Source organism: Leopardus geoffroyi, chromosome B4 (assembly GCF_018350155.1).
Source record: "Leopardus geoffroyi isolate Oge1 chromosome B4, O.geoffroyi_Oge1_pat1.0, whole genome shotgun sequence".
In the NCBI taxonomy this organism is placed as follows: domain Eukaryota; kingdom Metazoa; phylum Chordata; class Mammalia; order Carnivora; family Felidae; genus Leopardus; species Leopardus geoffroyi.
In genome coordinates, this window is record NC_059341.1 from 24,817,128 (window position 1) to 24,839,579 (window position 22,452).

The following is a 22,452-nucleotide window of genomic DNA, read 5'->3' on the forward strand; positions in this document are numbered from 1 at the left end:
GCTTTGTGGACATCATTAGATAAAATTGCATCTTCTAAATAATGATGTGGGAAGGCGGGTGCCTGGCTGGTGCAGTCAGTAGAGCATCCAACTCTTGATCTGAAGGTTGTGAGTTGTATCTTCATGTTGGGTATAGAGATGACTTAAAATATAATCATGGTGTGGGATAGTACATTATCCCAAAAATTTGATTACTGAATTTGGCACTTTTTTTAATTGCAATAGTTTTCTAACTGAAGCAGTTGGTAGATTGTATTTATACATACAGTTCACTGTATTATTGCTCTTCAGAGCTATTCTCCTGTGCTGAGCTGTCAGCACAGAGCCTGAGGCAGGGCTCAAACCTGCGAACCATGAGATCATAACTTGAACCAAAGTCCGACGCTCAACCGACTGAGCCACCAGGCACCCCAAGAGAGAATGAATCTTAAGCAGGCTCTGTGGAGCCCGACATGGGGCTTGATCCCACAACGCTGGGATCATAATCTGAGCCAAAATCAGGAGTGAGACACTTAACCTATCAGGCCACACAGGCACCCCTAGAATTATTCTTTTAGTATAAATCTCATTCCATGCCTTTGCATTCAAATGTTAAGGAACCTCATTAATTTAATTTATATCTTATAATAGATAATATTTTATGGAAAATTTTTGTAATTTATAAACTGGCCACTGAAATATCATTGAAAAAGTTGCTGGAATCAAAAATTCTTTTTTTTTCTTAATTGTGTAAATGTTCATTAATTTTTGAGAGAGAGAGAGACAGAGCATGAGCAAGGTAGGGGCAGAGAGAGAGAGAGAGAGAGACAGAATCCAAAGCAGGCTCCAGGCTCTGAGCTGTCAGTGCAGAGCCCGACCTTGTTCTCAAACTCACGAACTGTGAGATCATGACCTGAACTGAAGTACAATGCTTAACCAACTGAGCCATCCAGGTGCCCCTTTTTTCTTTCTTTTTCTTTTTTTTTTTTTTTAATGTTCGTTTATTTTTGAGAGAGAGCATGAGCTGGGGTGCCCCTGGAATAAAAAATTATTTTAAAATTATTTAACAGGGGGATCCCTGGGTAATTCAGTCAGTTAAGCATCCTACTCTTGATTTTGGCTCAGGTCATGATCTCAGAATCTTGAGATAGAGCCCTGTGTTGAGCTCTGTGCTGAGCCTGGAGCCTGCTTAAGAATCTCTCTTTCCCTCTCTCACTGCCCCCCCCCCCCCCTGCTCGTGTTCTCTCTCTCTTAAAAAAAATTTTTTTTTTAATTAATAAAATGATTTAATAGAATTTTAGCTTTGAGAGAAAGGAATAACTAAAGTGGTTTGTGGGAAATAACCCATATTTCTTTAAAGAAAGTTCTTTTGATTCATAATCAGAAGGAAATATAAAATTCTGTTTTCTGTACAAATTTTACAGTCTGTTTTTTTTGGGTGTTTTTGTTTTTTTGTTTTTGCTTTTGAGATTATATTTTTAAGTAATCTCTACATCCAACATAGAGCTTGAACTTGCAACCCCCAAATCAAGAGTCACATGCTCTACCTACTGAGCCAGCCAGCAGCTCCCAAATTTTGCAGGCTATCTTATGAGGATTACTGGAGAATTCAGCAGAACTTGAATAATATGCATTATGTCTGTTGGACTTAAGGAGAGATCTGTGTACTCAACACTGGCTGCATGTTGGAGTCACTGGGGAATCTTGTTTAAAATATATATATGTATACATATATATACATATACATATATGTATATGTATATACATATACATATGTATACATGTATATATATACATATACATATATGTATATGTATATACATATATGTGTGTGTGTATATATATATATATATGTATATATATTCCCCAGTATAACCCCAGACTAATTATTTCAGGATTCCTAAGAGGATGGGATAATCGCTGTACTAGAGGGAGGATTATTATAACATAGTCTCATAAAGGATGGAACCTGAAAGTTACCATGGTGAGGGTCTGGTCCATAGGTCTATAAGTCCAAAATATTGGCCTATTCTTTTCAAGGCTTGACTGACGATAACCATCTTTTGGAGATTTAGAGAAAAACTAAAATGCTGATTTCTTTCTTTCTTTCTTTTTCTTTCTTTCTTCTTTCTTTCGTTCTTTTTCCTTCTATAATGCTAATTTCTTTCTTTCTCTCTTTCTTTCTTTCTTTCCTTCCTTTTCCTTCCTTCCTTCCAGAATGCTAATTTCTTTCTTTCTCTCTTTCTTTCCCTCTTCTTTCCTTACTTCTAGAATGCTAATTTCTTTCTTTCTTTTTTTCTTTCTTTCTTTTCTTTTCTTCCTTCTATAATCCTTTCTTTCTCTCTTTCTTTCTTCTTTTCTTTCTTTCTTTCTTTCTTTCTTTCTTTCTTTCTTTCTTTCTTTTCTTTCTTTCTTTCTGGATGCTAATTTCTTTACTTAGAATTGGTGATACACTCTTCTAGTGCTCAGCATACTCAGGATTGAGATATAAGACACTCCTCAAAATTGCAGAGGCACTTAGGAAATTGGATTAGTGATTACTAAGATTATTGAACGGAGAGTAGAACACTGAGATTTGGATGGCTTTAAAAGATATGTTCATCTGACCAAAAAAAAAAACAAAACAAAACTGAGGAATTTAATCTTTGCTTTACAATACAGTATCTGTACCTTAACAGAATATTTTCATCATATAGAAATGGTGTTTTTGGGGCATCTGATTGGCTCAGTCAGTTGGGTCTGACTCTTGATTTTGGCTCAGGTCACGATTCCAGGGCTGTGGGTTTGAGCCACAAGTCGGAGCCTCAGTATGAAGCCTGCTTGAAATTCTGTCTCTTCCCCTCTCTGGCCCTCCCCACCCCTCAAAAAAAAAAAAAAAGAAAGGAATAATGTTTCTTACCAAGGAAAGTGCTAGAGAAACCTAGAAAAATTATTGTATTTAGATGTTGCTTTTCTTTTTTTCTTTTTTTTTAATGTTTATTTGAGAGAGAGCACGCTACGTGCATGTGTGCATAAGTGGGGTAGGGGCAGAGAAGGGGGGTGACAGAGGATTCAGAGCTGGATGCTGCTTGTCTGCAGTCCATCCAGCTCACCAAATATTCTTCATTCGGATAGGTTACAATCCAACTGAACTTAATTCACTTACACTGTAAATAAAATCTTCTCTGAGGTTAAGGAGTAGTTACTTAGACTGAGATTTGCCTGTGTCTGCTTGTCTTTCTGTGTCTCTGTCTCTGCCAGGATCTCATGCGTTTATTTGTATGTCTGAGCCATTTCTTTTATTCCAGCACTGGGATGAGGGAGAGAATTTTGCAGATGACTAAGATCATTCTTCTTGAGTTTTGTATTTTTAAAGTTTCTTCTTCAGAGAGTAACCTCTTAAATTCTGGGTGTATCTTGCTATGGCCACTTGTGTCCTAACTGTATTTACTACTAAAATGCTAGCTAATTGAAAGAAAAATCACTCTGCTTATGTTTGCTTAGCACTGGCACATTCTGCATTTATTTAGTTCTGACATTTGAAGTCCTTAATTCACTCTGTTACCTATAGAGTATGAGAAACCAAAACACAGATTTGAGTAGCCCTACTTAAGGACAAATTTGAGAAAGAGACTTTTTTTTTTTTTAACTTTATTTTATTTTCTTGTGAGAGAGAGAGAGCACAAGTGGGGAGGAACAGAGAGAGAGGAAGAGAGAAAATCCCAAGCAGGCTCCCGTGTGTTAGCACGGAGCCTGACACAGGGCTCAATTTCATGACTCTGGGATCATGACCTGAGCTGAAATCAAGTCAGAAGTTTAACCAACTGAGCCGCCCAGAGACCCCTGAGAAAAAGACTTTTTAAAGTAATCTTAAATCAGGAGATAACTAAAAAAGATCTTGTTTGAAAGAATATCAGAGGAGGTATTATGTGGGGGGGGAGGCCAAGATGGAATATGTGGTTGGCTTACCAGATTCTGTTGACTCTACATACATACACTGTTCCAGTATAGAGTAGTGTAAAGGGTACTGACTTGTGTTAAAATTTTATCTCTACCATTTACTTTCTGTGACTTTGGTCATGTCAAAGTAAACATTACCAAAAAAAGTAAACATTACCTGGTGGTTTCAACTTCTGGGTTGAATCTAATTCTCATGATTATTGTTATAATGCATACATATTATAGATCATTTATCTATAATAAGCTATAAAAATGCCCTCCCGAATGACCCCAGCCTTACAGTAACAAGCATTTCCTTTTACAAAAAAAAAAAATTTATGGTTAAAGCCATTTTTTTCACTCTTATCCATTGAAAGGAACAGCAATTAGATAATTTACTATGAGTGCTAAAATTACATTATAATCACTAAGCATAGTTCATTCTGTATAATCTCCCAACACACCCCCACCTTGTTTATTAAATTCCTTGTCTGTGCTAGACACTGGAAATACAGGAGTGACCAAAAACAAATAAAGGCCCTTTTTCATTGAGCTTACATTGTGTTGTGAAAGATACACGATAAACAAACAATAAAGCAGGGAGAGGAACTGACAAGTCTGAGGTGGTTATTAGTTTCAAAGATCAAGTGGCGACTTTAAAACTGTATATAAGCTGAAAAGTATGCAAAAATGACACAAGATTTTGGTTGCTTAATAAATTTTTTAATCTTAATAAAATAAATTATAATAATAATCTTAATTATTAATAAGATTAATAATAAGATTAATCTTAATCTTTTTCTTCTTAATAGAAGAAAAAACAATAAAAGTAATATGTGTAAATGAAAAAAAATCCAAACATCAAAGAAGTATGAAATGAAGTGAATCTTCCCCATTCCCTCCATTTTAACTCTTTAAGTGGTAATTACTTTTAATTCTATTTTGTAGAATTCAGAAAACACATATATGTATATAGAGATATGTCTGTATTATATGTATATGTATCCTATTGTTTAAAAAGAAAAAAAACAATCATGGCATCATATTAAATATACTGTTCACCAACTACCTTTTGGCCTATAAAAAAAATTCAGATGTTTTTCCCAATCAGTACACACAAAGCTAACCTTATTCTTTTTAAGTATCTGCCAATATTTCATATATGGAAATATTTTCTTTTATCAATTACCAGTTGCTGGCTATTTATTTGAATGCCTTTTCAGTTAATTTACCTTGTTCTTCAAATCTGATGATTCTAAATTGGCCTGTAGGTATGAAGGTATCTGAAAGTGATTACTAGTTCCTACTCTACATTTCTCCTCTTTCAGAGACACTACCTTAGTGAAGGGTACCGGGGTGGCTTAGTTCATTAAGCTTGGGAGTTTGAGCACCGTATTGGGCTCCATGCTGAGCATGGAACATGCTTAAGATTCTCACTCTCACTCTTGCCCTGCCCCTACCCTGCTTGTGTGGGCAGGCTGGTGCACGCTCTTTCTCTCAAAAAATAAAAAAAAGAGGGGCACCTGGGTGGCTCAGTCAGTTAGGCGTCAGACTCCTGGTTTCGGCTCCAGTCATGATCTCACCGTTTCGTGTGTTCGAGCCCCACATCAGGCTTTCTGCTGGTGGTGCAGAGCCTGCCTGGGATTTTGTGTCTCCCTCTCTCTCTGCCCTTCCCACACTCATACTGTCTATCTCAAAAATAAGCTTAAAAAAATTTTTTTTAATAAAAATAGAATAAAAAAACACTAGTGTTAAAGAACAGATACAATAATTTAAATTTAACCCTACAGTTTTCTAAGTGCCCTTAGTTTAATGCACAATTTATAGATCATTGTGTAAAATTTTAAAAGAAGCTTATGTAAAATAGTCTTCAAAATGAAGAGACTTTTTTTTTAACTTGTTTTATTTTTTATTTTTTTAAATTTACATCCAAATTAGTTAGCATATAGTGCAACAATGATTTCAGGAGTAGATTCCTTAATGCCCCTTACCCATTTAGCCCATCCCCCCTCCCACAACCCCTCCTGTAACCCTCAGTCTGTTCTCCATATTTATGACTCTCTTCTGTTTTGTCCCCCTCCCTGTTTTTATATTATTTTTGTTTCCCTTCCCTTATGTTCATCTGTTTTGTCTCTTAAAGTCCTCATATGAGTGAAGTCATATGATATTTGTCTTTCTCTGACTAATTTCACTTAGCATAATACCCTCCAGTTCCATCCACGTAGTTGCAAATGGCAAGATTTCATTCTTTTTGATTGCTGAGTAATACTCCATTATATATATATACCATGTCTTCTTTATCCATTCATCCCTCGATGGACATTTGGGCTCTTTCCATACTTTGGCTATTATTGATCATGCTGTTGAGGTGTGTGTGCCCCTTCAAAACAGCACACCTGTATCCCTTGGATAAATGCCTAGTAGTGCAATTGCTTGGTTGTAGGGTAGTTCTATTTTTAGTTTTTTGAGGAACTTCCATACTGTTTTCCAGAGTGGCTGCACCAGCTTGCATTCCCAAAAATGAAGATACTTAATTCTTTGATTTCTTGAACCTTTTCTAGGAGAATGTGCACATTAAGTATGTAGTTAATACAGGTACTTTGGGGAATCTATACATGAACTCTGAATCACAAAATTATCACTAAATAAATTGTAAGTATTATGTTATTTGGTAGTAGGTCAGACTAATAGATTGTGATTTCACAACATGTGTTTCTTTTGATTACAGATTCTTGAAACTATGCCGATGACTGAGAAAGTTGAAGAGTTGCTACATGTCATAGGCCCATTTTATGAAATTGTAGAAGACAAAAAGAGTAGCAAAAGTTCTGACTTAACCTCAGGTTGGACTGTTTTACCTTGTTTTTAGTTCAGCAGATGACACATTATGCATGCATTAATATTTATATGTCTAATTTTTGTTTTACTTTCACATGCCAGTCCGACTGGAGAAAATCTCTAAATACTTAGAAGGTAGGAATAATGAAATCCACGTAAAAATTTTGTTTGAAATTTACACCCTAAAGAATTCTGCACATATTTATAAAACTTACAAGCTTGTCACGCAAGTTTTCGTTCCAAGCAAATATATTGCATAAAGTTCAAAAATATTATAAATGCTTAAGTTTTAACCCTGCAGTTATTAAAACATGACAAATGATTCACTAAGTGTATACAAAATTGTAGCAGAATTCATGGTTGTATTTTGATAGATCATACTTTCTGATTTGGTTTTTGAGTTACATTAACAGTGACAATGGCTGAAATTATTTTCTAGCTAATTTTAACGTGGCTATGTTTATAGTATGGTTTATTACAGTATAGCAACCTGACACAAGATGTCAGTGAATTCACTTAGCTAGGTCTTTTTTTTTTTTTTTTTTTGAGAATTCTAATTTCATGTTCTCAGGAAAGAATTGAAAGGCTTATCTTTTACATAGTAAGAAGAGTTGAATAATAGGTAAATTTGCTGTTATTAACTATAAACATTTGATCTTTAATTTTTTTTTAGAAAGCAGACTGAAATGAGCCTGTAAGAATTATTTCAAATGAAAATTACCTGTGTTTTATTTTCCTGACATCCCTATTTACAAGATACCTTTCACTAATTGATGGAAATTAGGTATTTCAGAACAGTTATCTTCCTGTCTGTCATAAGACCTGCAGTTTGTATCTGCAGTTGTAATTGATAGACTGCTTGCTGAGCATAACGCTCATATAACCACATCCTCTATATCTGATTTACCTAAAGGAGTCAAATTTTAACAAATAATCTTCCTTATAATTTGTATTATTTAGTGCAGAAAAAATACTAAATATTTTCTCTGTGTGAAGCATGTTGTTAGGATTCAGAGGAGAGTAAATCTGGACCTGTTTTAGTAGTATGAGGCTAGAGGCAAATGTTTGAACAACTAATTATAAAGACAAGGTAGAATGAATAATGATAATAAAGGCTCAGATCCATAATCCCTAAGCTGTAATTTAAAAATTCAAAAAACTTAATAAACCAAACATTCTTTTGTTAATCCTTTGAGAGGAAAGACTGTCCTGACATGAACTAATTGAGGAACAGACCTCTGAAATGACAAGGGGCTGTTTTAAGTCTTTATTTTATTCAGTGTGACTATTCATGTGTTTTGTTGTAAAAACTTTATTATTATTTTTTTAGTGGGAGCTGCCTTAAAATTCTGTTAAAGGTGTTACATGATATATAGTACATACAGTGTATGACCTTTGCAAAATTAGAAAACTGGATTTTAAATCATATCTGGACCTAAGAGTTGTGAGGGATGTGGACCCATACCATAATTTATTTAACCTGTACCATTCTAGTGGACATTTAGATGTTTCCTCTTTTTTAATGTTGTTTTTTATTTTTATTGCATTATACTTATTAGTTTCCTCTTCTGATCTTCAAAAATGCTGCTGAAAGTAACCCTGTATAAATGTCATTAAATATATGTGTAAGTATATCTGTAAGAAATTATTTCTTACAGATACAGTATTAAAAGTCTAACTGCAGAGATCAAAGTATATGGGTGTTTCATAGTTTGCAATCTTGAAAAAAAAATTTTTTTTAAACAAAGAATCATGTTAAAAGTAGCCACTTAAGCCCAGTAGAACAGATGTATCTGTTTTGCTTGGGCTTTTTCATAATATACATACATAGTTTTGAAATCAGGAAATATGAACTGTCCGACTTTGTTCTTTTTCAAGATTGTTTTAACCATTATGGATCCTTGGCATTTCCATATGAATTTTATTTTTTTTTTTAATTTTTTTTTTTCAACGTTTATTCATTTTTGGGACAGAGAGAGACAGAGCATGAACGGGGGAGGGGCAGCGAGAGAGGGAGACACAGAATCGGAAACAGGCTCCAGGCTCTGAGCCATCAGCCCAGAGCCTGACGCGGGGCTCGAACTCACGGACCGCGAGATCGTGACCTGGCTGAAGTCGGGCGCTTAACCGACTGCGCCACCCAGGCGCCCCTTCCATATGAATTTTAGAATCAGCTTGTTAATTTTTGAAAAAAGGACCATCTAGGATTCTTAAAGGAATTGCAATGAATTATAGATCATTTAGAAGAGTTTTGTCATCTCAGCAATATTGTCTTCCAATCCATTTATTTAGTTCTTTAATTTCTTTCAACAGTGTTTTGTCATTTGCAGTATACAATTCTTTGACTTTCTTTTGTGTACTGCGAAGCATTTTATTCTTTTCGCTGCTATTATAGATTATTTTCTAATTTCATTTTTGGATTGTTCATTGTTAGCTTGTAGAAATTCACTTGATTTTGTTTATTGATCTTATATCCTGTAATCTCGCCAAACCATTTGTTAGTTCTAATGGTTTTTGGGTGGATTCCTTAGGATTTCATGTATACAGAGCATGTCATGTGCTTACTTCTTCCTTTTCAATCTGGATGCATTTTATTTATGTTTCTTGCCTAATTGCCATGGCAAGAACTTCTAATACGATATTAAACAGAGATGGCAAAAGCAGACATCCTTGTCTTGTTCCTTATTTTATTTTTTATTTTTTTATTTTTTTCTTCATTCTTTCTTGTTCCTTATTTTAGGAGCAAAAAACATTCAATCGTTTAACATTATTATGTTAGTTGTGCATTTTTGTAGATGCCCTTTATCAGATTGAGGAAATTCTCTTACATTTTTAATTTCGTCAACATTATTGTTGTGTCAAATGCTTTGTCAGCATCTATTGTGATAATCATGTGACTATTGTCATGAACTGAATTTTGGATGTTGAGTAGGGCTAGTGAGTAATTCTCTGTGCTTTCTACACCTCTCATCACAGAAATGCCATTTAATGGGGGTTTGGGAGATTCCCTGTTGCTTAGTTTTGTTGAAGATGTCCATGAGTGGTGGGTGTTTTTGTTTTCTTGTTTTTTGTTGTTGTTATTCTTTTTCTTGGTTGTCAGGGAGAGAGCAAGATTTATAAACTGTGATGCTGCCATGGTTCTGTAAGAGAGAGTAGAACATAATGGCAATGATAGAGTTGAGTTTTTACTCTTTTGTTCCTGTTTAAAATGTATGGAGATTTTGACATTTAATATGTTGTTTGAGATGCAGGGAAGCATTCAAAATGCATTTGTGGGGGCGCCTGGGTAGCTCAGTTGGTTAGGCATCCGGCTTTGGCTCAGGTCATGATCTCGCAGTCCGTGGGTTCAAGCCCCCCTGTCGGGCTCTGTGCTGACAGCTCAGAGCCTGGAGCCTGTTTCAGATTCTGTGTGTCTCCCTCTTTCTCTGACTCTCCCCCGTTCATGCTCTGTCTCTCCCTGTCTCAAAAATAAATAAAAACGTTAAAAAAAAATTAAAAAAAAAAAACAAAATGCATTTGTGTAAGTGAAAATGAAGCACAAAAATTTATGGAGAGAGACCACTGTTTTTGACCAGTAGCCACGTAGGAGGCCTTTATTATCTTAAAGGGTGATGGAAATGTAATTCCCTCTCTCTCAAAATGAAGTACAGTAACCAAAAGCATTGGCATCATGTGGGAGCCTTATGGTAATGCAGAATCTTAGACCACCCCAGACTTGCTGATTCAGAATCTGCATTTTAACTAGATCTAAGGTGATTCCTATGCATATTAACATTTGAAAAATTCTGATGAATTTCCTCTGAAGATATGACCGGCCAGTAGGACAATGTGCCTTTTTAAATGATTGATCACATTAATGGATGCTTTAAAATAAAAATAAATATAAAGACATAATAATATAGGTAGTATACCTAAAGCCTTAAAGGTAAGAAAAGGATCAAAAATTTTTAAATGTAGTTCTGTTGATGATATTGATGATATTGTTGTGTTTATGTTTTCAGTATGCTAGGATATAGCAACTGTCTCTTTATTTACTGTGTGTAAAGAGGATCCTTCATCTCTAACTTTTCTATTTTGATTGATACTAACTTAAAAATAACTCACCCTCTGCCTTGTTTAGGAAGGTTTTAAGATAGCTTTATCACTTTTGTTGTAAACTGAAGGAGTTTCTTTATGTAATGTATGTATAATCAAGGAAAAGAATACTTGCAGATATATGTCAAAATTCTAACTTTTACTTCAAAATTATTTTATTAGTTATTATAAAGGACAGTATTATTTGTAAATTACAACATGATTGTGTGTTATAGCACTAGAGATTAAGTGATCATTTCATATTTTAGATCTTGGTAACGTTCTAACTTCTACTCCAAATGCCAAAACTGTTAATGGTAAAGCCGAAAGCAGTGATAGTGGAGCTGAGTCTGAGGAAGAAGAGGCCCAAGAAGAAGTGAAAGGAGCGGAACAAAGTGCTAATGGTAATCTTTGGATGACGAACGAATAATTTTACATTCAATTAGATAAAAGAAGGGACACCTGACTGTCTCAGTCAATAGAGCACATGACTCTTGATCTCGGGGTTCAGTTTTAGACCCACGTTGGATGTAAAGATTACTTAAGAATAAAATCTTTAAAAAATAGATGAAAGAATATGGAGAAGTTGGGACTGATTTGGTGTTGTATGAGAATAGTGTGTATGGTGGGATGTGGGCTGTTGACCTTATCACCATATTTTCTGTGGACCAAAAGTGCATAGATAGAATTGAACACTAACAAGAATGGACCACTCCTCTAAATGTAATGCCTGAAATGCTGCATTAGAAATGTATTCATTTTATAGGGTGCCGGGCTGGCTTAGTCAGTATATCATGCAGCTGTTGATCTTGGGGTTGTGAGTTGGAGCCCCATGTTTGGCATAGTTTACTTAAAGAAACAAAAAGAAGAAATGTATTCATTTTAGGTATTGTTGCCAATATAAATATGCATATGTGGCTTACCAAGAAGAGGAGAAATGTTTAAACTCTCAATACCTTGTCAAGAATAGAATGGAGAATTGGATATAGGAAGTTTTGATGGAGAGAGAACATTGGAGTCATAGGCTACTGCATTGTGGGTGGGGGGCCCCACTGGTAGTAAGAGTACCAGTGATTCCTGGGAAGATTGGTTTAGAAAGGGGAGGCAGACAGACACTAAAACAAACCGTACGGCTTACTTTTGCCTTTACTTTCCAATAGGGTATGACAGATAATACCTTCTTCAAAGGATCTTTTCATTGACCATGTGGACCCATTTGTACTTCTGGGTCTCATAGGGCAATTTGCCTATGCTTGAGAGAGTGTAAAGACCTTGAGAGGTTATCTTTAAAGGGGATTCTAGGGATGCCTGGCTGGCTCAGTCAGTACAGCATGTGACTTTTGACCTTGGGGTCATGAATTTGAGCCTTACATTGGATGTGGAGCCTACTTAAAAATAAAATAAGATAGGTTCTAGAAGATTCACAGGGAACTGAAGTAGTTTTGAATGAGCTTTCAGCATATAATAAATCCCTTTTCAAGGAGTACCCCATCTCTCTGATCCAAGTAGGAAACCATTCAAAGGGATTATGGTAGGTTGGGGAAATGATTACTGATATTAGAATATATATACAGAAGTTGACCTACTGTGAACTTTTATGAATCTCCCTACTTTCTTTTAAAAGATAAGAAAATGATGAAGAAATCTGCAGATCATAAGAATTTGGAAATCATTGTTACTAATGGCTATGATAAAGACACCTCCACTCAAGATATACAGAATGACATTCATGCCAGTGCTTCCTTGAGTGGGAAAAATGCTGAAGAAATAAAGGCTGCAGATGAAAATTTGGAGCAAACTGGAAAAACTGCTGTCTGCATTCACCAAGGTATTGTCCCAGGATAATTATCTGTCTAGCCTCTTTCCTATGAATGCAGTGTTCTTTTCATTGTTTTAGGATATTTAGGAGCAATTTAGAATTTAAAAACCTCTTATTCAATAATATCTTAGGGTTTATTAATATTATAAGGGTATATAGCTTTGAAAGATAGTGAATTAGAGGCAGGGCTTTTATATTTTTATTGAGACATTTTTAATTGTGTTTTTGTATGGTTTTTTTAAAATAAAATTTTGAGGGGCATCTGGGCAGCTCAGTCGGTTAAACATCTGACTCTTGGTTTCAGCTCAGGTCATGATCTTAACAGTTTGTAAGTGTGAGCCCCACGTTGAGCTCTGTATGGATAGTGTGGAGCCTGCTTGGGATCCTCTCTCTCTCTCTCTCTCTCTCTCTCCCTCCCTCCCTCCCTCTCTCTCTCATATCCTCCCAGCTTGCTCTCTCTCACTCTCTCAAAAAATAAATAATAAAAACATAAAGAAAACAAGAAATATAATTACTTAATGTAACAACTGAACTTGCATAGTTGCATACCGATTTAGGCCTCCTAGTTGGTAGTCAGTTTTCCCTTACAAGGTTGTTTTATAAGGTTTGATCTGGACAGTGTCTTTGTATGATTACTTGATAAAATACAATCTTGTCAAATAAAAATTATCAACTATGTTGGAAGTTTTGTACGTTAAAAGAAAAAAGTGTGGCTTGATAAATTTGTCTGCAGTGTGAAAATAATATAGAACTGATAAATTTTGAGAGTGGAATAAATGCATTTTTCTTCAGTTAGAGAATAATAATCCCACTTGGACATTTGTTCATTTTCAGAGATAAATGATGATCATGTTGAAGATATTTCAGGAATTCAGCATTTGACAAGTGATTCAGACAGTGAGGTCTACTGTGATTCCATGGAACAGTTTGGACAAGAAGAGGTAAAAATGACACTTTTTAAAAAAAAAAATTTTTTTTAACGTTTATTTATTATTAAGAGACAGAGAGAGACAGAGCGTGAGCAGGGGAGGGGCAGAGAGAGAGGGAGACACAGTATCTGAAGCAGGCTCCAGGCTCCAAGCTGTCAGCACAGAGCCTGACACACGGCTTGAACTCACAAACTGCGAGATCATGACCTGAGCTGAAGTCAAACACTTAACTGACTGAGCCACCCAGGTGCCCCGACACTTTTTAATTGGCAGATTTTCAAAATGATATGTCAGAATACAGTGCATAACTTCTGTTAATGGCAGATGTACGTACACTGTTCATGGCTTTGAAGATATACCTCAAAAAATTTTTTTTAATATATAAACATTTGTATGTAGAATTATTTTTGTGAATTTAAAAAATGTATAAAATTCCTGAATGTTCAAAAATATTTCACTATTTTAACTTGTTACTATATTTATATTTGTAAATATCCTGAGGGAGGTGAGATGGGAGGCAGAAGGTAAACTTTATGCTAGACCCTGTGTTTGAAACGTTGACATACAAGAAAATCGAATAATTTTCAAATCTGTTCTACACACTGACTTCTTTTTTAAGTTTTGAAATATAATTGATATATGCTGTTATATTAGTTTTAGGCATACAACATGTTGATTCAGTGATTCTGTACATTACTCAGTCCTCATCATGATAAGTGTAGTCACCATACAATGCTATTGCAATATTATTGACTATATTTCTTATGGTGTGCTTTCCACCTTTTTCACTTACTTATTTTATGAATGGAAGTTTGTATCTCTTAATCCCCTTTATTTCACCTATCCTCCCCGCCCACCCCACCCCATCCACGTCTGCTTTGGCAGCCACCGGTTTGTTTTCTGTATTTAAGAGTTTGTTTAGATTTTGTTTGTTTGTTTTTTAGATTCCACATGTAAGTGAAATAATACGGTATTTGTCTTTCTCTGTCTGACTTATTTCACTTAGCCTAATATCCTCTATGTCCATCTATGTTGTCAAGAATGGCCAGATTTCATTCTTTTTCATGGCTGAGTTGATGTTCCATTGTATATGTATACCATATTTTCTTTTTCCATTCATCTATCAATAAACACCTTGGGCTGCTTCTGTTTTATCTTTAGCTGTTGTAAATAATGCTGCAGTAAACATAGACGTGCATGTATCTTTTCAAATTAGTGTGTTCATTTTCTTTGGGTACATACCCAATAGTGGAATTGCTGGAGTGTATGGTATTTCTATTTTTAATTATGTGAAGAAGCTCTATACTGTTTTCCAGAGCGGCTGCATCAATTTACATTGCTACCAACAGTACACAAGGGTTCTCATTTCATATCCTTACCAGCACTTGTTATTTCTTGTCATTTGGATACTAGCCATTCTGATGGGCGTAAGGGTGTGGTGCTTTTTGCATACAGTAATGTTTTTATCTTGTATTTATATTACCTTGGTTTCTGTCCTTTCCATAGGGTTGATGGTGTGAAACCATTGCATCTCTTTGGTTTTACTGAATTTTGAACATGTCAGAAGACCTCATGCTTTCAAGGGCCTCATCTTACTTAACAAATTGTTTAAAAGAAAGTCACCTTTTTTATTTTACAGTTTTTCAGTCCAGTTTAAATAAATTGTGTAGCTTATAGATCCCTTTCTAAAAGGTTGAAACTTTGAAAGATTCAATCATTAGCAGTTACTGCTTTGTAGAAGCTGAAAATAGAAATGGTTCTAGAATAACTATTTAGTGGAGTAGATAATGGATTGTAGGTACTGTTCTGAAACTGAAAAGAGATTTGGAGATAGGAAATATGTTTTCTGTATACATATATACATTCTTCCAACATCATTGCAAACCAGTAGACCATTACAGACCAGTGTACCTGGCATTTTGCTAGGTGGATTAGATTTCTAAGATTTTTTTTAATGATTACAAATGTTTTATTAAATATCCAATGAACTATGTACAACTTAGAAATATTTGCCATATATACTGTTTTTTTTTTTTTAAAGTTTATTCATTTTGAGAGAGACTGAGTGAGCGGGGCAGGGTTGGGGCAGAGAGAGAGAGAGAGAGAGAGAAGGAGAGAGAATCCCAAGCAGGCCCCACACTGTCAGCGCAGAGCCCGATGGGGGGCTCGAACTCACAAAATGTGCAAGATCATCACCTGAGCTGAAACCAAGAGTTGGCTGCTTAACTGACTGAGCCACCTAGGCTCCCCATATACCATTCTTACATATTATGCCCTTTGGCATAATAACTTGATTTCAATTTTTTCTTCTTCTTTAACTCCGTAATTTGGTGTTCTTCAGGAATATGACTACTCCCTTGGTTTCAGCCATTACTCATACACTGATGTTTCTTATCTCCAACCTATATCTCTCTTCTGAATTCTAACTGACCTATTAAACATCTTGCCTAGGAACCTCAATTTATACTTCTCTATAACTATACCATTGTCTCTGTTCCCTTGAGACCACTTTGTCCTCTGTATTTCTTATCTTGGTGAGTATCACAAAACCATCTGGTCTTTTCCTTTCCCGTACTTCCCACATTCAGTCTTCAACTCCCATTGATTCTCTAATCTCAGAAGTTCTCAAAGCAGCCTCTGTCCCACTACTACTTTATTGGTACAGGCTGTCATCACTACTACACCTTTGACTTGGCTTATACTCATTCTGTAAGTTTTAATTCATATCATTTCTTCCAGGACGTCTCCACTGAGCCCCAATATGAGTTAGGCACCACTCCCGTGAGTTCCTATAGCAAGCACCCTTCGTCCATCTTTTTTTTTTTTTTTTAATTTTTTTTTTTTTTTTTTAGCATTTTATTTATTTTTGAGACAGAGAGAGACAGAGCATGAACAGGGGAGGGTCAGCGAGAGGGAGACACAGAATCTGAAATAGGCTCCAGGCTCTGAGCTGTCAGCACAGAGCCCGACGCGGGGCTCAAACTCACGGACCGCAAGATCATGACCTGAGCCGAAGTCGGCCGCTTAACCGACTGAGCCACCCAGGCGCCCCCGTCCATCTTTTTTATAATACTTATCAAACTATGCTGTAATGATCTTACTTCTCTCCCTTACCAAGCTATTTCTTTCTTCATATTATCCTTAGAATTTAGCATAGTAACTAGAACAAGAGTAGTAGACATTTTTATAAGTCTCTTGGATGAATGACTGACTCATGAGAACAATTCATTGCCAGAACTACTGAATACTTTATTCATGGATGAATCATTCCTATCCCATTTCTTTCCTACATATAGGATGCAGAAGGTGAATACATTTTTTAGAAAAATATTTTCTATCATAACATGAAAAAAGTTTTATAAAAACAGTAATTCTTCTATTGTCACAAAAACTCATGTTTATAGCTTTTAACTAAGTGTTGTTTTAAATTTGTAGTCTTTAGACAGCTTTACGTCAAACGGCAGACCATTTCGATATTACTTGAGTGGTGATCCCAATCAGCCCTTGGAAAGTCCTGGTTTTCCTGAAGATGTTCAAGGATCTCCGGGAAATGGCAACATTGGGGATATGCAGGTGGTAGCAGTTGAAGGAAAAGGTGAAGTAAAGCATGGAGGAGAAGATGGCCGAAGTAACAGTGGAGCACCACACCGTGAGAGACGGGGTGGAGAAAATGAGGAATTCTCTAATGTCAGAAGAGGGAGAGGTGTGTATTCTTTTTTGTTCTTGCTGACTGACTATCTTTAGAAACTAATTAGCAAAAAGGGAAAAGTTTAGGTAAGGAGAGACATTAGAACTCTCAATTTACCAAGGGAATGTTAAAAGTTATCCTTCTATAACGTCTGACCACTTTTCTTTACACCTAGTTCTCTTCTTAGACTCTACCCCCCACCCCCAAGGCATAGTAGTGTGATCTCTAAAGGTATAGGAGAAAACATTCCATTTCTATATCTTTTATGCAGTTTTTTGAAGTAGCCAAATTTATGTCCTTCTTGAACAGTCAGTTAATGGTCCCTCCAAATGCCCCTCTGCTTTTGTTTCCTACTGTAGGTAAAAATTTGAATTGTGTCTTTTGCACATTTCCCTACTTAAGTCAAAAGATATTGTTTAAAACTGACAAATCAAGTAATAGAGATAAAAGAACATTTAACAATACAAAGGCAAACATTAAGGAATGACTGGGTGGCGTAGTTGCTTAAGGGTCTGATGTGTGATTTCAGCTCAGGTCAGGATCTCACAGTTTGAGGGGTCGAAACCCACATCGGGCTCAGCGCTGACAGTACAGAGCCTGCTTGGAATTCTCTCTTTCCCTCTCTCTCTCTCTGCCTCTCTCCCCCACTCTATCTCTCAAAATAAACAAATAAACATATTTTTAAAGTTAAAAAAAAAAAAAAAAGGTAAACATTAAGAATGATAATGTGATCAGGTAACAGAATAGAGTTGAGGAGGGAAGCAAAGGGTGTGTGTGTGCGTGTGTGTGTGTATATACATATTAATTTATGATGGTTTATAGTTAAGAATGAATAGGGACTGTCAGAAAAGAGAATTAATGGAAAGACAAATACCATATGATCTCACTTATATGTAGAATCTAAAAAAACAAAAACAAAAGACCAAGCTTATAGACACAGAAATAGATAGATTGATGATTGCCAGAGGCAGGTGTGAAGGGGATGTGAAACAGGTCACGGGGTCAAAAGGTAAAAACTTCCATTTATAAAATAAGTAAGTCTTGGGGATGTAACATACAGCATGGTGTCCGTAGTTAATCAGACCTGTATTGCATATTTGAAAGTTGCTAAGATTGGGGCGCCTGGCTGGTGCAGTCATTTGAACATCCGACTCTTGATTTTGGCTTAGGTCATGATCCCAGGGTCATGGGATCGGGCCCCATGGTGGGCTCCAGAGCTGAGCATGGAGCTTGCTTGGGATTCTTTCTCTCTCTTCCCCTCTGCCCCCTCCCTGGCTTGCAACCTGTCTTTCTAAAAGAAAATAAAAAAGAACATAAAAAAAGAAAGTTGCTAAGATAGAAAAGTCTTAGAAATTATCACAAGGAAAAAAAATCTGTAACTGTATGGTGACAGATGTTAACTGAACTTATTGCAGTGATCATTTTACAATATATACAAGTATTGAATCATTATATTGTACACTTAAAAAAAGGAAAATCCCTGCATAATTTCATGAGGTCATAAAAAGTTAAAGGATTAGCTGCATTTCTGATTGAAAAAAATCTACATAAAATAAAACAAATGAAGACGGGGAAGAAAAGAGAAGATTAATGGTATTAAGAACATTATTCTTAAAAATTACCATTTTAACATATACCAAATTGTGAGTATTTAATGAAGAAGAGAAAGATCACAACATATTACTAGAGCCTTGGATTCAGATCCCTTTCTTTAGGCAATTTACCAAAATCGCATGTATGAAAGGCTTTCTATTGACAACCCTGACTTCACCCCGCCTACAAAACATTACAACTCCCAGCAATCACAGGGGTCCATACAAGTGGCAGCCCCTGAAGTGAAGCTTCGTGAGCCTTACCATAAATCTGCCTCAGCATTAAACAAATCTTATTGAGCTTTTCTTTGTCAGGCCCTGTTCTGGATCCTGGGGATGCTATAGAGAACAGGACAAAGCCCCTCTTTTCGCAGAGCTCATGTTCCAGTAAAGGGGAGCTGACAGTAAATAAGTAAATAATTGAGATTCTTTGTGAATGATAAGTGCTCTGAAGAAAAAAAAATGAGTAATTAGATAATGACTGGAGATGGGGATTTACCATAACAGGGGAATGGTCTGATTAATTCTGTCTTTGCGAAGGCTTGTTTGAAAGCTGACTATGACATAGGATATAGTAAAGTGAGCAGAGAAGAAAGTAATTCTCTAGTGTCATCAGTACCCACTGACAGGCCGTCACAGAATATATGAATCTCTTTTTTTTTTTTTGGAGAAACAATTTTTATTTTATTTTATTTTTTTTAATTTACATCCAAATTAGTTAGCATATAGTGCAACAATGATTTCAGGAGTAGATTCCTTAGTGCCCCTTACCCATTTAGCCCATCCCCCTTCCCACAACCCCTCCCATAACCCTCAGTCTGTTCTCCACATTTATGACTCTCTTCTGTTTCATCCCCCTCCCTATTTTTATATTATTTTTGTTTCCTGAATATCTCAATCTCTTAAGGATGAAGGAAAAAAAACTAAGCCACAGATCAGACTTTCCACTTTTTTTCCCCTTGTAAATTCTATACCAATAGCTGAAGTGGTTCTTTTCTTGAAGAACCACTTCAAAATTTACTTCCTTTCAATACAAGAGTAGAGGTCTTCTTGCAAATGGCATCAGGGGTGCCTGGGTGGCTCAGTCAGTTGAGCATCTGACTCTTGATTTCAGCTCAGGTCAAGATCTCAGGGTTCATGGGATCAAGCCCTTGCATCGGACTCTGCACTGGCAGGGTGGAGCCTGCATGGGGGTTCTCTCTCTGCCCCTCTTGTGCGCATGCTCTCTCTCTCACAATAAATAAATAAACGTTTTCAAAAAAGCAAAGAAAATAACATCAGGCACAACACCTCAGTGTACTCTTTGAAGTTTAACTTGACAAACAGCTCTCATTCCATTTCTTTTGCAAGAACAAACACTGCTTGTTGCAAGCACAGCTTTGGGAATCCAGTTGCTGCCATAGGGCTCCAGAATGCCAAAGGGCAATGAGGCAAACAGTTTCCTGTTTATTATTTAAAACAAAATAAACAAAACTTACCTATTGTATTAGCAAACATATAGAAACTCATAAACTCCATTTAGGCACAGTAGTGCTTTTTATATGCTGCAATATAAAACTGTTGCAGCCTTTCTGAAAAATACCTTGGTAACAACACTCATTAAGAATTTCTACTAACTTGTCATCCTTTGACCCAGTAACTCTCCTTTTTTGATTCTGTTTTTTCTAAAGAAATCAGCAGACATTTGGGCAAGAATTTATATACAAAGACATTCATTGCAGTGTTCTTTGTTTTTTGGTTTTGGGTTTTTTTTTTTTTTAACGTTTATTTATTTTTGAGAGAGAGAGAGACAGAGTGCAAGCGAGGGAGGGGCAGAGAGAGAGGGAGACACAGAATCCAAAGCAGGCTCCAGCCTCTGAGCTGTCAGCGCAGAGCCCAACGTGGGGCTCAAACTCATGAACTGCGAGATCGTGGCCTAAGCCGAAATCAGATGCTTAACTGACTGAGCCACCTAGATGCCCCTGTTTTTTTTTTTTTTTTAATGTTTATTTATTATTTTTAGAGAGAGGCAGGCTCTGCACTCCCAGCACAGAGCCCGGCATGGTGCTCGATCCCATGAACCATGAGACCATGACCTAAGCTGAGATCGAGAGTAAGATGCTCAACCAACTGAGCCACCCAGGTGCCCCATATCAGTATTATTTGTAATTGCAAAAATTTGGAATTATCTTATCCAAAAGTGGAGAACGATTGAGTAAATTCATTCATGGCCATGCTGGGGAGTTTATGTAGCCATTTCAGTGTTTTTGTAATAAAATGTAAAAATGCAGATAAACATTTATGATATTTTTAAAGAGAAGAACACAAAATTATGTGTTGGGGTAATGCCTATTCTATAAATACATGCATGGGAAAAATAATGAATGGATATATGACAAAATCTTAGTAGTGGTAAGTGCAATAGAATTTATAAAAAGAGAAATACATTTAAAAACCTTTTGGGTTTGGGGCACCTGGGTGGGTCTGTTGGTTAAGCATCCAACTTTGGCTCATGTCATGCTGTCACCATTCATGAGTTTGAGCCCCACATCCAGCTGTCTACTGTCAGCCAAGAGCCTGCTTTGGATTCTCTGTCTCCCTCTCTCTCTTTGCCCTTCCCCCGCTCATGTGCACACGTGTGCATGCTCTCTCTCTGTGTCTCTCTGAAAAATAAATAAACATTAAAAAAAAAAGTACTCTTTGAATTTCTTCAATCTTTTTACCTTATTAGTAAAGAATTTTTGAGAATGCATCTCAAATATGTGAATTATGTGTGAATTATATGCATTTTGTCATGTACTAGTGTAGTAAGTACATTGTAAAACATTAGCGAAGAGAATCTTTGATTATATCAGTATCAGTAGAAGCTTCTATAGCTACTTCTTTGCTCCTGGTATTTTGTGTACTTCCTGATTGCTTCCACTCTGCTTTGGAGATTTAGATCTCAAAGAAATAACACAGGAAAATGAATAAAACACACTCTTTCTACTTTTATAAGAATTATTTAAAACTAACTGATTTTGCTCTCTTAAAATAGGGCATAGAATGCAACACTTGAGTGAAGGATCCAAGGGTCGGCAAGTGGGAAGTGGAGGTGATGGGGAACGCTGGGGCTCAGACAGAGGGTCAAGAGGCAGCCTCAATGAACAGATTGCTCTCGTCCTCATGCGCCTGCAGGAGGATATGCAGAACGTCCTTCAGAGACTTCATAAACTGGAAACGCTAACTGCTTCGCAGGTGAGCTTTTGAATTTGTCTTCTTCCACTGTTGATCCTGTATAACAGCATGTAAGTGTAATCTGTGTTGATCAGATTTATATAAATCAATGTAATGATTTTTTTTGAATAAAAAGGATCTAGGGGCGCTTGGCTGGCTCAGTGGATAGAGCATGTGACTCTTTATCTCAGGTTGTGAGTTTGAGGCCTGCATTGGGTGGAGAGATTACTTAAAAAATAAATAAAATAATTTTTCAAAAATAATAAAAAATAAAAAGGATCTACTTTTGAAAATATTGGTTATTTAAGAAAAGACTGATCCAAAAGCTAACTACCACTTCATAGAAAATTTTTCGAGTGTAAAATTACCAGTACCTTGTTAGGGGTAGAAGTAGGGTGCTTGGTAATAGAAGAGGAAGAA

The 22,452-nt window shown here is 36.2% G+C and overlaps 1 protein-coding gene across 11 annotated transcripts in view; it reads left to right on the forward strand.

The window, feature by feature from the left end:
- The window catches only part of ACBD5 (acyl-CoA binding domain containing 5), a 46,548-nt gene that overhangs the window by 10,054 nt on the left and 14,042 nt on the right, over nucleotides 1–22,452 (forward strand). For 6 of the 11 annotated variants that reach the window (XR_006709517.1, XR_006709519.1, XM_045466668.1 and 3 more), the window contains exons 5-10: nucleotides 6,626–6,740; nucleotides 11,079–11,213; nucleotides 12,434–12,637; nucleotides 13,463–13,569; nucleotides 16,993–17,260; nucleotides 21,854–22,053. Coding sequence is in view for 6 of the 11 variants with exons in the window: in XM_045466668.1 (XP_045322624.1) it covers nucleotides 6,626–6,740; nucleotides 11,079–11,213; nucleotides 12,434–12,637; nucleotides 13,463–13,569; nucleotides 16,993–17,260; nucleotides 21,854–22,053 (1,029 nt within the window). In the remaining 5 variants the exon portion in view is untranslated. Of the gene's footprint in view, nucleotides 1–6,625; nucleotides 6,741–6,837; nucleotides 6,871–11,078; nucleotides 11,214–12,433; nucleotides 12,638–13,462; nucleotides 13,570–16,992; nucleotides 17,261–21,853; nucleotides 22,054–22,452 lie in introns of all 11 variants that reach the window. The other 5 variants (XR_006709518.1, XR_006709516.1, XR_006709520.1 and 2 more) reach the window with 1 other exon arrangement.